The sequence below is a fragment of the Cariama cristata genome, unplaced genomic scaffold (genome assembly GCF_000690535.1).
Source record: "Cariama cristata isolate BGI_N322 unplaced genomic scaffold, ASM69053v1 scaffold8686, whole genome shotgun sequence".
Lineage (NCBI taxonomy): Eukaryota > Metazoa > Chordata > Aves > Cariamiformes > Cariamidae > Cariama > Cariama cristata.
Window position 1 is genome coordinate 170,895 of NW_009622683.1, and position 14,249 is coordinate 185,143.

The following is a 14,249-nucleotide window of genomic DNA, read 5'->3' on the forward strand; positions in this document are numbered from 1 at the left end:
GGCTACCTCTGAGAGCAAGGGGAGGAAAAGCCCCGCCAGCCCAGGTGGCAATGGGAGCTGACGGGTGTCAGAGCCCAGATAGGACGGTCCCTGACCCCACTTTGTGCTGGACTGTTCACCCACCTCACAGCAGTTTTAGGATGGCTGGTCTGATTTCACATGTGTATGCAGATAGACCTCTCCATAAGCCTTGTCTCCATAAAACTCGACCTTTTCAATGCTGTTCTGTCCAACAAGAAGCTTGTTAGTACTCGGTCATCACAACCTCATGTAATTGAGGTCATTTCAGAAAAATAAACCAAATAATTCACTACCAAGTCTGTCTTTCTCAGCCTAGGAGAGGCAGAGTGAGAGCTGGCCATTAAAAAGGCTTATCTCCCCATCAGGAGAGTTCAGCCAATAAATCAATACATGCTTCCCTCCAAGGACCTCGGCTGAAAATTTTAAAGGCGTGGCATACTAAGAAGAAATAATATTCAAAAGCTACCTACAGCCTGCCATGCCAAGCATGCCTTTGGAAGGTCTGCGTCTGGATTTTGGAGTTGATAGGAAATGGGATGTCACGGAGCAGAGCCTGTACGTACCCTTTCCTGTGCCCTGCAGCCTCACACCAGCACGGCTCTCCCTCCTGGGGCTCCCCTGCTCGGCCAGCAGGACCACCGCCTCGCTTCAGCCTCATCCGGAGCGGGTGCGAACCACCACCGCTTCAGGGAGGTGCGTGGACACACGGGTATCTCCCTTGATTTAGAAGGTCTACTTCCTCCTTCAGCAAAAAAGCTGAAAGCAAGCAACTTGTGCATTAGAAGCATAATATATAAAGAAAATTTCAAACTGATGCAAACATTTGGTTCCATAGTGTGGATGATCAGATCGAGCAGCTGAATTTAATTTACAAGGCAGAGTTCAGCCTCCCTGACAGCAGCTGGGTGCAACAGCTCCCCGTGGAAGGGCTTACACCCACGCTGCACACGCAGCGGACGTCGGCAGCGAGAAGTGCGATGCCAGTTTCTGACACCTGCATTTCACCAGTGTAAGGGTTTTTTGTTGTCTGCAAAGAAGAGATCAATACCTTTGAATTACTATGTTGCTGAAGGTATTTTGTGGAATTTCACTTGCCCTTCACATTTTCTTGGCAAAGCTGCTTGCAACACGGAGACTGAGCTGGAGAGAAGTGTTTGCTCACAAGCCAACGTGGCAACAAAACATTGTCAGTGCCAGCAGAATACCTGTGACATTCCTTCCCAGAAAACGAGCAGCTTAAATCTGAGCCTTATAGACCAGCTACATCAAAATACAACTTGCTAACTAAAAAACCAAACAACCATCTCTAAACGTTCTTGAGAAGCAAAATCCTATTTCCACACACTCACAGTCTATTCTGGTGAAAAAGAGAAAGAAACACCTTTTTGGCCACTGCCCCAACTAGAGATCCTGATGATTGATACCATTCACCATGGGGTTAAAGTTTTGGTAGAGAGATTAAATAATTTGTTTCTACCCACAGCAAAGAGAAATACCAGATGTTCTGCAAGTGAATGAGAAAGGAAGAATAAAAAACATGAAAAAATATATCCAGAACAGGATATATTTTTTGAAAACATTTCCAAAGTTAAAAAGTAACTGTGCATCACTGTTTAGTTTCAGTCTTAGTACAAGCCTACACAGAGCCACCTTAGGTAATCACAGCTATAACAAAGGTATTGTGAATTAATCAAAATATTTCATCAAGAAAGGGGAAAAATCTAAAAAAAAAAAAAATTTATCTGAAATGTCTTTGTAGAAATTTCTGCAAAGCTGTAGGGTTTCCCAAGCTATACACTAGTTCCAACATGAGAAAGAAAACAGTCTCATTGCATATCCTCCTGTCTTCATTGGGTACAGGAGTTTTACAAGTCTAAGTTGGGAGGTGCGAGCATCTTTCCACCCAGGCAGATATTCACCTGCTGGTACAAAAGGCAGCAACACAGCTGGTTATCAATCCAGCTCTGATTTATACTGAGGGGGTGGTCAGAGATGAGTAAGGGGCACTATCACACAGCTAGGAAAACAGGACTGGCCATTGCTACTAAATAGAACATCCCAGGATCTCATAGGTAGAGGTAGCTTATTATATAGCCTGTTTAACAGATGGGATGTTCAGTGGAAAATTGGAGGACAAAGTTCAAAAGCTTAAGCTTGACTACATAATTCCTCAATGGCAATGTGTTTCCTTTAAGGGCAATGGTCAAATTAACCATTATCAATTTCTGTATGTTAAGGAAAGTGCTAATGCAGAGCTAGAGGACACCTGAGCGAGGGAAGCTATCCAGAACCTGCTTGAATAGAAAAGCAAACTAATGAAATCCAAGTCTCCTGGAGGGTGCAGTGGAAGGTGAGAGCATAATTTCTGAGGAATAGAGAGCTTGTACCCACACACTGACTCCACGAGCTCTTTTTTAATGGAATAACATCCCCAGATAAAGACAGGTATTGGAAAACAAGAATTATAAACAAATGCTAGGAGCACTACTGCGAGTATGTCTAATTCTAGTGGCCCTAGAAAAAAAGCATTGAAAAAAATTGATTAAAAATAATCAGTGAGGAAAATCCTTTAGGAATGTCTGCTTTGCAACAAGTTTTGACAGAGCATTGCACAACATACTTCCTATTGCCTTGTCTCTACTAGAATATAAAATACTCTACTAAAAGGTCAAATTCTTGTATTTAGAGAACGAGAATCACAAAACCACGTTCTAGCCTGCAATGCACTGCAGTGGTAAGCACTCTCTTTTGCTAAGAAAAGCAGGATGACCATCCATGCAAATCCCCTTTTACAGCTTTCTCCCTCCTTTCAGTTTTCAAATTACTCAAGAAACATATCATTATTTCCTAGAAACATTCACTGCTGAACTAACCCAGCTACGTATACCAGTGTTTGGAGACCACTTGTCTGTTATGATTAAGAAAATTCAGCGGTGCAAACCCCCTCTTTTGTTGTGTCAGTCACATGAGACCACAAATTTCCTCCCTGTAATCAACTCTCAGAGTCACCTTTCTGCTTCAAAGCTTAAATTTGCACCCCTGAAATTTCTCATGGGAATATTTGTTAACGCTAGCTTCAAAATTTGTCTGGTGTGAAATTTCCATATTCATGATAAACAGGGGAGGATCTTTTTCCAAATGAATGTCAACAAAGTGCCACAAGTTCCTACGTGGCATTACAGGTCAGGAGGCAAGAATTGTCATTGTATTCCTACACGGTCAGTGGTTGGTGCATGAGAGTGAAGGAAAAACAGGTATTAGTGTTACTCAGCCAAAGCACCTACTAAAGGCAAACAAGTCTAACTATCATGTCTACATACCTGCACTAGAAACGGTATGCCTTTACTGCACCTGGCTTTTATATGCCATTACTATTTCGACTGGCTTTTTCTGACTACTACTATATTCAGTAACTATGGAGCCTCACTACTGTAATGTTTCCTCAAACCACCAGCAGTACCTTGACTGATTTTGGATCATAGGAGAAAACAATGGTGCATTTTATTGCTGTTTAAACGCAGCTCTGCCCTGGAAAATGACTCTGAACTGGAATTCCTTGAGAACCACCAGGAATAAACCTCGTGGAGGGCCTTTGCAGATTTGAAGGACTGAGGGAAAACAAACAAATCGGGTTAAGGATTACAAAAGAGTTGCATGTTAGGCTGATCAAAAACGTGCCTATTCCTTTGCACAGATGATATTCATTCCCTCCATTTCATGTACATGTCATTAAATACATATTTCACAGAGACACGGCACGACAGATGTGCAGCAAGAACATGGGCACAGAGCACAATACCCGCAGGCCAAGCTTTCTGCGCATACAACTTCATGCAAATGTATCTAGCCTTAAACTCATGAGCAGATTCCCATGATTTTCGGCAAGACAAGTCTCTAGAAACGTTTTCAATTTAGCAAAAAGCTGGACTGTCAAGTAAGCCGTTTACGGCAGCTCTCCCCATCTGCAGCCCTCCTCCCTACGCACAAAAATCCTTCCTGCTCTTTGCAGTAGAGTTATGATTTATTCCCACAGGGTGATTCCGGGGACACAGCTCATGCAGTGGGGAGATACTATAGCTGGCAATAATTCAGGACTCAAAAATGGGATACAGCCCATAATTCCCCTAGGTCTTTTCTTATAGCAGAGCTAAAACAGAATTTCTATCTTGCTATCTGTGACATTAAAATCTGTGACATTGGTCAGGCTCCAAAGAGATGGGAGGTACATAGGAATAAGCGTCCCAGTCAAACCTGCAGCAGGCTTTGTGACAATGTGTTCCTTCGCCCATTTCTGGACAAACAAATTTAAATCTGTGGAATAATGAAGAAAAAAAAAAGTAAAAATCAAAGCAGTAAATGAGAATGCTGCGTATATAAATCTCTTCCTCTCCTCTTTGAGGAATTTACAGATTGTGATAGCCTGTGTGCTGCCGCTAAACTGAAAACACTCCGGGAGAAAGTAACCCGAGGAAGTGAAACCGCTGCAGGAACACGACGCAGGTCGGTAATGACGCCGTGCCATAGCGCAGGGCTCACCAAAACAGGGCAACTTTAACGGCTCCCCGTCAGCCCCCATGGCTTGCTGCAGGAACACGACGCGGGTCGGTAATGATGCTGTGCCATAGCGCAGGGCTCACCAAAGCAGGGCAACTTTAACGGCTCCCCATCAGACCCCGCGGCTGGAGAGCCCTGCAGAGCCATCTCCCGCTGCACCCTTAAGGATACGGGTTTACGTACGTACACAACCAGCCCTTTTCAGTCTCTGGTTGCTACATCGTCACAGGAGAACGTCTTGACAGCTGAAGCCTTAGCCAAAATTTCCAGAAGACAGGAGGCCCACACAAGTTGCAGCCGTTCCCCTCTCTGATGGTTAGGGAGACAGAGTCTGATTTGATTGCTGGAAATAACCTGGAAAGCCATCGCATTCTTAAGGGAGAAAAACCACTTTGAAGCATTGTGTATAATTGAATAAAAATCTATCAGAGCAAGAGGCCTACTCTGGGAAAGATGTTTCAGAGGCACAACTCTAGGAAGGCCTCTGACAGAGTAATTTGGAAGATAATTACTCGTGGAGTTTGTTGGTTTGTTTTGTGGTTTTTTTTTTTCTTTTTTTCCTAGAGAATTATTGAGTCTAATTCAAAATGCTCCAATATAAGCAGAACTTATGTGTACACACACACGCAAAATATAACGTAAGCAGATCCGTATGGTCCTGGCAAAGGGTGGAACAGACATCTATCCTGAAAAATCCCTCCTAGGTATGCTTTTTTGAAAATTTAAAATGCTTCACATCTGTTTTCCTCCCAGCTAGGAGAAAGTCCACAGAACTCCGTACCTCCTGATTTGTGAATCAATCTAAAAAATGCATTGCAACTTTCGACATAAGAAATCCAGCTTCACATGCTCGATTGACATTTGATTTTCCATTTGCCAAACTCAAGGCAAATGGGATCCTTTCAAGAGCCCTGTCTATACTACAGCCATTTCACATTAAACATTCACAACAAATCTCTGTTTAGCATTAGCAACGTAGGACACCCGCGTGCGGACAGGATGTTGACTGCTCTCTCCACTCTTCATTCTGCATTGTCCAGTTTTTCAAAGAAAAATTCGAATCAATGCAATGCTGAAAACAAGGTTTTTCACAAAAATTCTGCCTACAGTAGAGTCTGCAGTGTCACTAGGAAAGCGAGTGCCCACCCTCGCAGGGGTGCAGCTCATACTCACCTCTGGGCCAGAAGAACCGTAGTAAGAGCAAGTTTGGCGTGCAGCCACCTCCTCTGCACACACAGCGCTACGGAGCTCTGTCTGCTCCCTCTTCTTTCGCTGTCGAATTGAAAACATTCTTTTGTCTGCCTTGCGAAAGCCAAATGCTTTAGCTGTTTTTTTGTTGTTGGCGGTTTTTGTTTTCCTGAGCTATAGAGCGAGCCTCCAGGCATCTCTGATGTAGCAATAACACCAAGTTTGTTCCAAGTTCCTTTTACCTAGGACATAAATAGTTTTTTTTAAGTTCCCAATTCTACTGTCAGTGTCCACACATCACCAGAGACATTCATTTATAGAACACAAATTACAAGGGATTTTTGTACTTACATACTAGATGGCATTTAAAGCTGTATCCCTTCTCTGATGCAGACAGCTTATAACTTTCCTTCTCTGATTTTTCTGTGTGCAGTTACAGATGCATAGGAAACTGTGAATGGACTTAAGAGAGACTGAAAGGAAAAATTTTTGCCAGAGCAAGGACCGATCTCTTCTTTGATAGAGCTGTGGGAGGGGAACAAAGGGTGGACACGCACACACAGACACTAACTGGAATGACAAGACAGTGTATTTAAAGGAAGCCGAAATAAATTCTGAAGCGGCCTTAAAAGCAAATGTCACGTCTTGCTTTTAGCCCGGGAAGGCAGTGATGTACACAGGATGAAGAACGTGCTGTGCAACAAGGAGGATCCAGAGCAAGGTCGGTTGGCAAAAGAAGCGATGCAGGACAGAAACATTGAATTGCTGAGACATCCCGCAATAGGGAATAGGGAATCTCAAGAGCTATCTGGAGCACTTACTTGGCTCACCATACAAAAGCATGTTCTAGAAATAGTAACTTAAAGGCACTTCATCAAAAAATAAAGCTGGGACAATGTAACAGACTATAATTCAGACAGTCTTTAAGAATTTATAGAAAGTGGTTTTTTATAGCTGTCCCAAAGAACCAAGCAAGCATGGCAGTTATCTGAGAGCAAAATGACCAGATGTACGCAGCAGAGGCTGCTCACAAGGCACGGACCTTGCTGACTCTGCCAGCGATCGCTTGCCTGGCAAGTGCCCAGAGGTCCCCTTCTGAAGAGGGTACTGGGCTGTAAACCCCACCACTTAAACCACAAGGACACACGTCTTCCTTGAAGATGTAGAGTCTTCCCAGATTTTTGGGTTGTTAATAGAACTTTTTGGAAGGAAACTGTTTTCTAGAATTGTTCGTTAAAAATAAAACCCAGCCAAAATCTCCATAAATTTGTTCTTTCTCAAAACTACCCTGTAATCACCTGGTACATCTAACAGAAAAAGTAAAAGCTTTTCTAGGTTTTAGCATACAGATAAAATCTAACAGAGGGCATTTTGGGTGTGCAGCAGGGAAAAGATATTTTAAATTTTTTTGAATGATCAGTTGATAATGTCCCCTTCCTCTCTTACAATCAATTTAGTCCATTTTGACACAATGCCTTAAGTACGGTATCAGGAGGTTTTTGTTTTGATTTGTTTTTATCCTTTTTTAATGGCAACCGAAGTCTCTCCTCAACAAGGCATTTCATCCCTCCTCCCCCCCAGTGCTCCTGTAACACACTCAGCCATGCCAGGAGGCAGCCAACCTTCCCCATTTCCAGTTTTTCTCTCTTCATAAAGAGGAATCCCAGGTCTGTGCTCAGTTTAAGATAACTAAGCAAGTTTACGGTAACAAGGTTAGCAGAGCTCTGAAAGGGCTTTTCATTTATCTGAAAGTGTCCTGCATTTGTCAAATACCGCTTAGGGGACTTCAACCTTCAGGGGACGTGGCAGGAGCTTCAGCTTAGTCCATCTGGATGGAGGGGGACAGCTGGACCTACACAGGGGGGTACCGGGGACCCAGCCTAGGAAACGCAGCTCCAGTACAACCACTGTTCCACCTCTGTGCCTCCTCTCCCAGTCTTCTTGCCTGAAACCAGTCTTCTTGCCTTGCTGTCCAGTTGGGAACGCTTTTTATCCTGTGCTCCTAAACCTTTGTAATTCACTGCAGTGGGAAGTCATCCACATTTCTCTTTCAAACAAAAAAATCCCGCCTTGAGCAGCCCTATCTGTTTGATGCTTGCATATGTGTGTATGCACACAAAGACACACCATGCACATTAAATACATTAAAAATGTGTACACTGCCCAGTCTTCTAAATTGTATAATCCTACTGTAAGCAGTTATTCATTCTTGGTTGATTAAAGTATTAAAGTACGTAAAACATCTGTCAGAAATAAAGATTAGGCAATGGGCTCAGACTTGTTCAGGAGGAAAGCAAACAAATAGCACAAATATCGTGCACGTAAAATCCACTTCATGTAATATTAATCCTTTCATTGCCAGGAACCAACATTTTATTGGCGTGAGGTAGTGGAAAGGAGAATTTGTTGTTTGTTTGGCTCAGCCAAGCTTAAATTTCACAAAGACATTCTACTTACTTGCATCCTGATTCAAGTGAAATACTGCACTGAACTGAAGGAAACATAAGGGGGTGTAACACATCTTATGGGGTGAAGCGCAAAGCAGAAAATACAACATATTGTTCAGTGTAGACTGTAATCAATATAACAATCAAAGTTTAATTTTTGCCTTATTTTCAGAGACAGCGCCAGAATCTATGCATTCTAGGGATGATTAAAAGAAGTAAGAGGCTGGAACTTGACATGCATCATATGCAAAACCTAATACTTATTTATAATGAGAATTACAGTATGATCAAACCTAAGAAATGCTTGGTTCATCACTACCCATCCTCACCCCCAGCCTCTTCCTCGCCTATCCTGGAAATTCTCTGGGGAAAAAAACACCGAAACCAAATTATGTGGTCATATCCTTGAAAGTGCCCTTTATGTGCGAAGCCCAATTAATTAACAGTTTGCATGAAATGTGCCCAACATAGACACATACTTCAAGAATCCACAAGCCTGGCATTTCATAACATTCAACTATTTTACTATGCAACCTAAACGAACATTTTAATGCAGATTTTGAATTTAAATTTTCAATGGTGTAAAATGGGATGCTGTTATAGTTTTCTGCCTTCATTGGAGCTTCCACCTTGAACTTCAGCTCCACATGACAAACACCATCACTGCAGCTACCTAAACTGACAGCAGCTGCTGTTGTCCCAAATAAGAGACTGGGCACTTGGAGCCCTATCCCACCTCCACTGTGAGGGACAGTCGCAGACAACCCACTTACCTACTCTTCGGGAAAACTCGTGCCTTACTGAGCATCCCAGGAGAAGAGGTAGCAAAAGCTTTGAGCTGAATTTGGAGAGAAAGGGAGCAGAGCCTAGAAAAGCACAGCACTCCATAGCTGCCCCAGGGCACAGTGGTACCTGATGTTGCGGGTGTGCTGGAAACAGCAAAGCATGACTTCAGGACATCTGCTTGTTGCTCAAGTTAGAACAGCAGCATTCTCCTGACAATTTAGTGGAAAAGAAGTCATTGAGATTTCCAGTCAAACTCAGGGGGTGGCAATGATGGTTTTTGTTTGGTGTTTTTTTTTTCTTTAAGGGAGGATAACCATGAGGTATTTGTCTATCTTGCAGGTTTCTTTCTTCTCTACCCCATCCTCCCCTTTTGTGAAGGACAGAAACCAGCTGCAAAAAACAGAGATGACTCAAAGCATTTTAAAAGACTGAGAATCTTTCACGAGGAATATATTAAGCATACTGTGACCTTCTGCACCTGCAGCTGGACAGAGACTATCAGGAATGTGAAAGCATCATGGTATTTAACATGTTATATCCAAAATAAGCTTGTACTTTTCGCATGACTTCCAGAAGAAAGTTTCTGGCAGAACCCTGGAAGGTAGACTGTGCTTTGCATCAGGACAAATACCAATTTGTAATCCCCTGCCGCCCATCAATGAGCTACAGTAGGACAGTGCCAGTAGGCTATTAATCAAAAATGGAAAAGGGAAATGTCATAGAACTTTTGAAAAGTAAACAAGACCAGTATTTACAAGTGTCAGCATTACTCATGATGGTGAATTAACATATTTTTAGGCAGTCTGGGAGGTTATCAAAAAAGCACAAACTAAAAAGGTTCTTCCAAAATCACAGACCCAGACATTGCAACTGTGATCAGAGCACCCACTTTATATACAGAAGGAACCAGAACAGATATGGAGAAAAACACTGCAATATATTATTTTGATTATTTTATTTTTTTTTATTCTTCAAAATTTTCTGCCTTGAGACAGGAATGCATGATAGATAGAAATGGCTCAAACATCTTCACATGAAACACTCTTAATCATAATTCATTCACAATTATTTTTCTAAAAACATCTACAGTTACATAATCCCACGCATTTCCATCCATTATCACAGATTTAATTATTTGTTAAACAGTAGTTGCCAGCAATTGAAAGCTGTAAGGCTTTTTGCATATTAGTAGAGTCTTCTGAACTACAAACACAAGAATATCACAACTATAACTCTCACTTTACATGGCAACCCCAGGTGACAGATGTTCCAAAAAGAAATGTGTTGCTTATGTGGAGTTCATAAAAATGACAGAGAGAGCTCTGTGCCTCGTTAGCTCTAAAATCCTTTCTCCTTTACTAAGATTATTTTCTAAACCTACAGCATATTCCTCATTTTGAACCAAGAACTTTGATGAGTTGACCTTTATCTTCCATTGCTGCTGTTTGGCAAATTTGCAAGTCAGGCATACTAGAGCTCTCCAGTAAAACTCTATGTACAGAGCACAGTTTAAACAGATGGGTTGCTTGGAATCCATATCTCCCTCCATCTGAAGGGAACTACTTTGAGGTTTTCTGGAACTGTTGTAAACAAGAGGATATTTTTTCATATATATATGTGTGTGTATATATATATTTATATATTTTATATATAAATGTTCTAAATGTCCTTTGGGAGTCCATTTGTTTTTGTCTTTCCAAATGATGACTAAATACCTGATCTGTAGCATTTCTCCTGAGAAGATACTAGTAAGGGAATGACAGTTTTGATGCACTTTGGAATGGCACAATCACGTAAACGCTTGAACAATTAAGACTTATGAACTCATCCAAAGTTTCTAAACATGATATTCTAACTAAGAACTAAAATACCAGCACAATGCAGCAAGTTAAAAAAGAAAATTCTATGTAATCAAAATATAAACAAGTACATAGGAAATGGATATCTGTCAGTAAATCTATACCTTTTAAAGTAGGAAACATATGCACTTAAGAAAAAAATGTAGCTATCTGACAAACTTTGTAAAAAAAAGTACTTTCCAAATGCATAACAAATGCCAAGATATCCCGTAACTGGCCAGGTATAGCCACATGAGAGCTGCATGGCTTAGAGCAACCCGGGGAGGAGTGAAAACAAAAATCACAAAAACAATAGATCAGCAAGTCTAGGGGGAAGAAAAAAAAAAAAATCACATCATCATCATCTAAATTACTCTATGCTTATATCACAACTGCTAAAGGAGTCGGGGGGCAAGGGGGGAAGCAGAGATCGTTTAATGATTCTTAGAGTTACCTCTAAAAATTCAGAAGAAAAAAATTATCAACTTAATATACTAATCCTAAGCACCAATTTAATAATTTAAGTTAACTGTATTTATATTTCTCCTACTAGGGATGGAGCAAGTTCTGCTTGAAGGCTTAAAGTTTAACTCTGGAGCCCATCTGACTTCTGTGTTCTTGCCATGCTTCCTCTGCTGTTCACATCAAAGTCACTGTAAAGATCCTCTTAAGTTTCAAACTCTCTAGGCAAGCAATTATTTGAAGAGACAATTATGTCCTACAGTTTAAATCAACTTTCAGGTCATGAAAAATGAAACACACCAGTATTTGGTTAGTCTGTGAAAATGGAACAGCTGACATCGTTTCTTGACAGGATTTGCCTTAGAACTAGCAGCACCCAGGGCAGACCAACTGCAAACACATCCAGACTCCACTAGGAATTAGTAGTGTTAGAAAATTGCATATGTGTTAGATCAAGAAGGCATCGCCATACACGTGGCATTATTACATTGCTTTTCCTCTATTTTTCTCATTAAGAAAAAACAAAGGAAAACAGCCCTACAAAGAGCTTTTTGGTTGTTTTCTTTGTTTGTCTTTGCACCTGGAAAAAGCAGCACAGTACTCCCCAGCTGGAACAGCTCAGCGCTTCCCATCAGCTTAGTTATTTCAGAAAGCACTTTCACATAGTTAAGGTGGTCTACTTCAGCTAACTCGCAGAACTAACCTTTTTTTCCAGTATATATTTCATGCCACTTCCTGACAGCAATTTCAGAACTGAAATGGATCTATGGTAATGTCCACTACTAACTGTGACCAGATCTTGACACAGACCATCAAGTCAGGCCCTTGGGATGGTTCCACACATTGAACTGAAGCTCAGACTAAAAAATCTCACTGGAACTCAAAAGCTGGAGTGGTCATGAATCTCAGCTACTTTTCCCTATTTGAACCCTCACCCTGTAAAGAAAGCACGCACACCAAGGGAAAATAACAGCCTCCTGAGCTGGGAGCATTAAGACACCGGTGAGTTATCTTGCTGCTCTTCAGTGACCGTGGATTCACTGTGCTCCTCACTCATCTCGTTGGAGGGCTCGTCATAGCCCGGCTCGGCAGGATCCAGGCTGCTCCCCTCGCTTTGCTCCTCGCTTTGCTCTTCGCTAGCCTCCGCAGACTGCTCCAAGTTGCTCTCCAAAGAAACTGGAGAGCTGCCAGTTACGCTTTCGTTTTGGTTCATTTCACTAAAAGGCTGCGGGAGAGGTGCAGGAGACTGTACAGCGTTTTCGCTTGCAGTGATGGGCACTTTGGTTCCACCAATATCCACGACAATGTCATTTTGTGGTAGAGTTACCTTCTCTACAAGTTTCCATTGAATAATACTCATGTCTTTCCCTCCAGTTGAAATCAAGTGACTGTCGCTATGGGTGAAGCTGACATTTGTCACATGACTACTGTGAGCACTGTACTTATGACTTGGAGCCTATTGAAAACAAGCAGAAAGATGATAAATCACATGCTTGACTAGAAGAGCACATGATACCCAAATCTAAAACTATTTCTGCTTAGCCCTTCAAGAGCGCTCTTTATTCACATAAGAGTAAAGAATTATATTTATATTAGGTTTCCTCCCACAATACACCCTCCCTTCTTAAGGCTTGTAACTTGGGACAGATTTAGATCTTTACACAAAAAGTAATGGACGTAACACCAGGCCAGCGAACAGAAAGAGTCAAACCTCTGCTCCAGAACTTAAAGGATGTGCCACTTCACTTTTAGGTACATTATTTCATATTTTATATTATTTCATATTTTCTATTTAATATATCAACTTAATGGGGAAAACCATGCTTTTGTCTCTAGCGCTGTTCTCAGATACAAATGACCTATTTGGCTGCCAGGTTCCAAACGACCAAGCTGGAAGCAGGTGTCTGGCAAGGAAAGCTTCATGCAGTGCAAACAAGCACATAGACTAGACTGGTCTAGACTTACCTTTGGCTTGGAACAGGGATACTGAAAGAGATGGACCTTACAAAAATCATCAGCAACTGCTATCACTTTTCGGTTATGGGATCTGACAAGGGCATTTATGTCTGTCCCATCTGATCCTTCGGGCCAAACTCCTAGGAGAGAGTAGAGCAGATATTTAGTGATGATAGTTTTAGAAACAAATTAAAAGACAATCCATAGACAAAAATAAAATCCATAAAGCTGTGAGAAAAGGCAAGGTTAACAAAAGGTAAATACGACGTTCAACTGGAAAATGGAATATGTGTTGCATTAAATGTCATTAATATTTTGCTAGTCTAATGCCACTCCCCCACCCCCTGTTCTCCCAAACCCTCAGCCTCAGCCAGGATAACCTCTTGGATGTAATACACGTTTCCTGTTTGAAACCTCAGTCTTGTTTAAAGCTTATCTTAAGTTTGCTGCTAAAAACTGGTAACTCTTAATTTAACACTTTCATTCATGCACAAACATTTTAAAAGCAAGACTGATGCTGAAGCATGGAACAAGCCCAGGTACCATACATTATGCAGAGACTTCTTTTGGTTTTATTTTAAATCTTAGTATCTGCCTGATTCAATGGGGACAACTGATTGATGATACTTTGCACAGAAAACCAGTCTGTATGAGTTTCATAGATGTAAGTGCTGTCAAGTGCTTAAGTACAATTCAATATGCTTTTAAGTGAAAAGAATGACATGGATATGTCTAGACAAAAGAATAACAACATTGCTTGGATGAAAAGCACTGAACAAATTCGGGTGGGGGGAGGCTCTAGTTTTAACAGAAAAATAAAGACCCTAGAGATTCCCATAATAACACCGATGATTCATATCTGCAAGAAAAGCTGAACAAAAGGTAAGCAAGGGGTTGTACGATAATAATTTATGCCAAGGTTACTATATTTTTACAGCTCAGATTGGAGTTTCTGATTAGTTCAGAAGTTAGGAGGAATTCCGCCCCCTCCCCCCCC

General features: G+C 41.4%; 1 protein-coding gene across 1 annotated transcript; it reads right to left on the reverse strand.

The window, feature by feature from the left end:
* Positions 1–11,266: 11,266 nt before the first annotated feature.
* On the reverse strand, positions 11,267–13,392 carry EML4 (echinoderm microtubule associated protein like 4; the record flags this gene model as incomplete). Its single annotated transcript, XM_009702427.1, has 2 exons — positions 11,267–12,752; positions 13,262–13,392. Coding segments are annotated over 2 exons (596 nt in total), but the record flags the coding sequence as incomplete, so codon positions are not given.
* Positions 13,393–14,249: the final 857 nt, after the last annotated feature.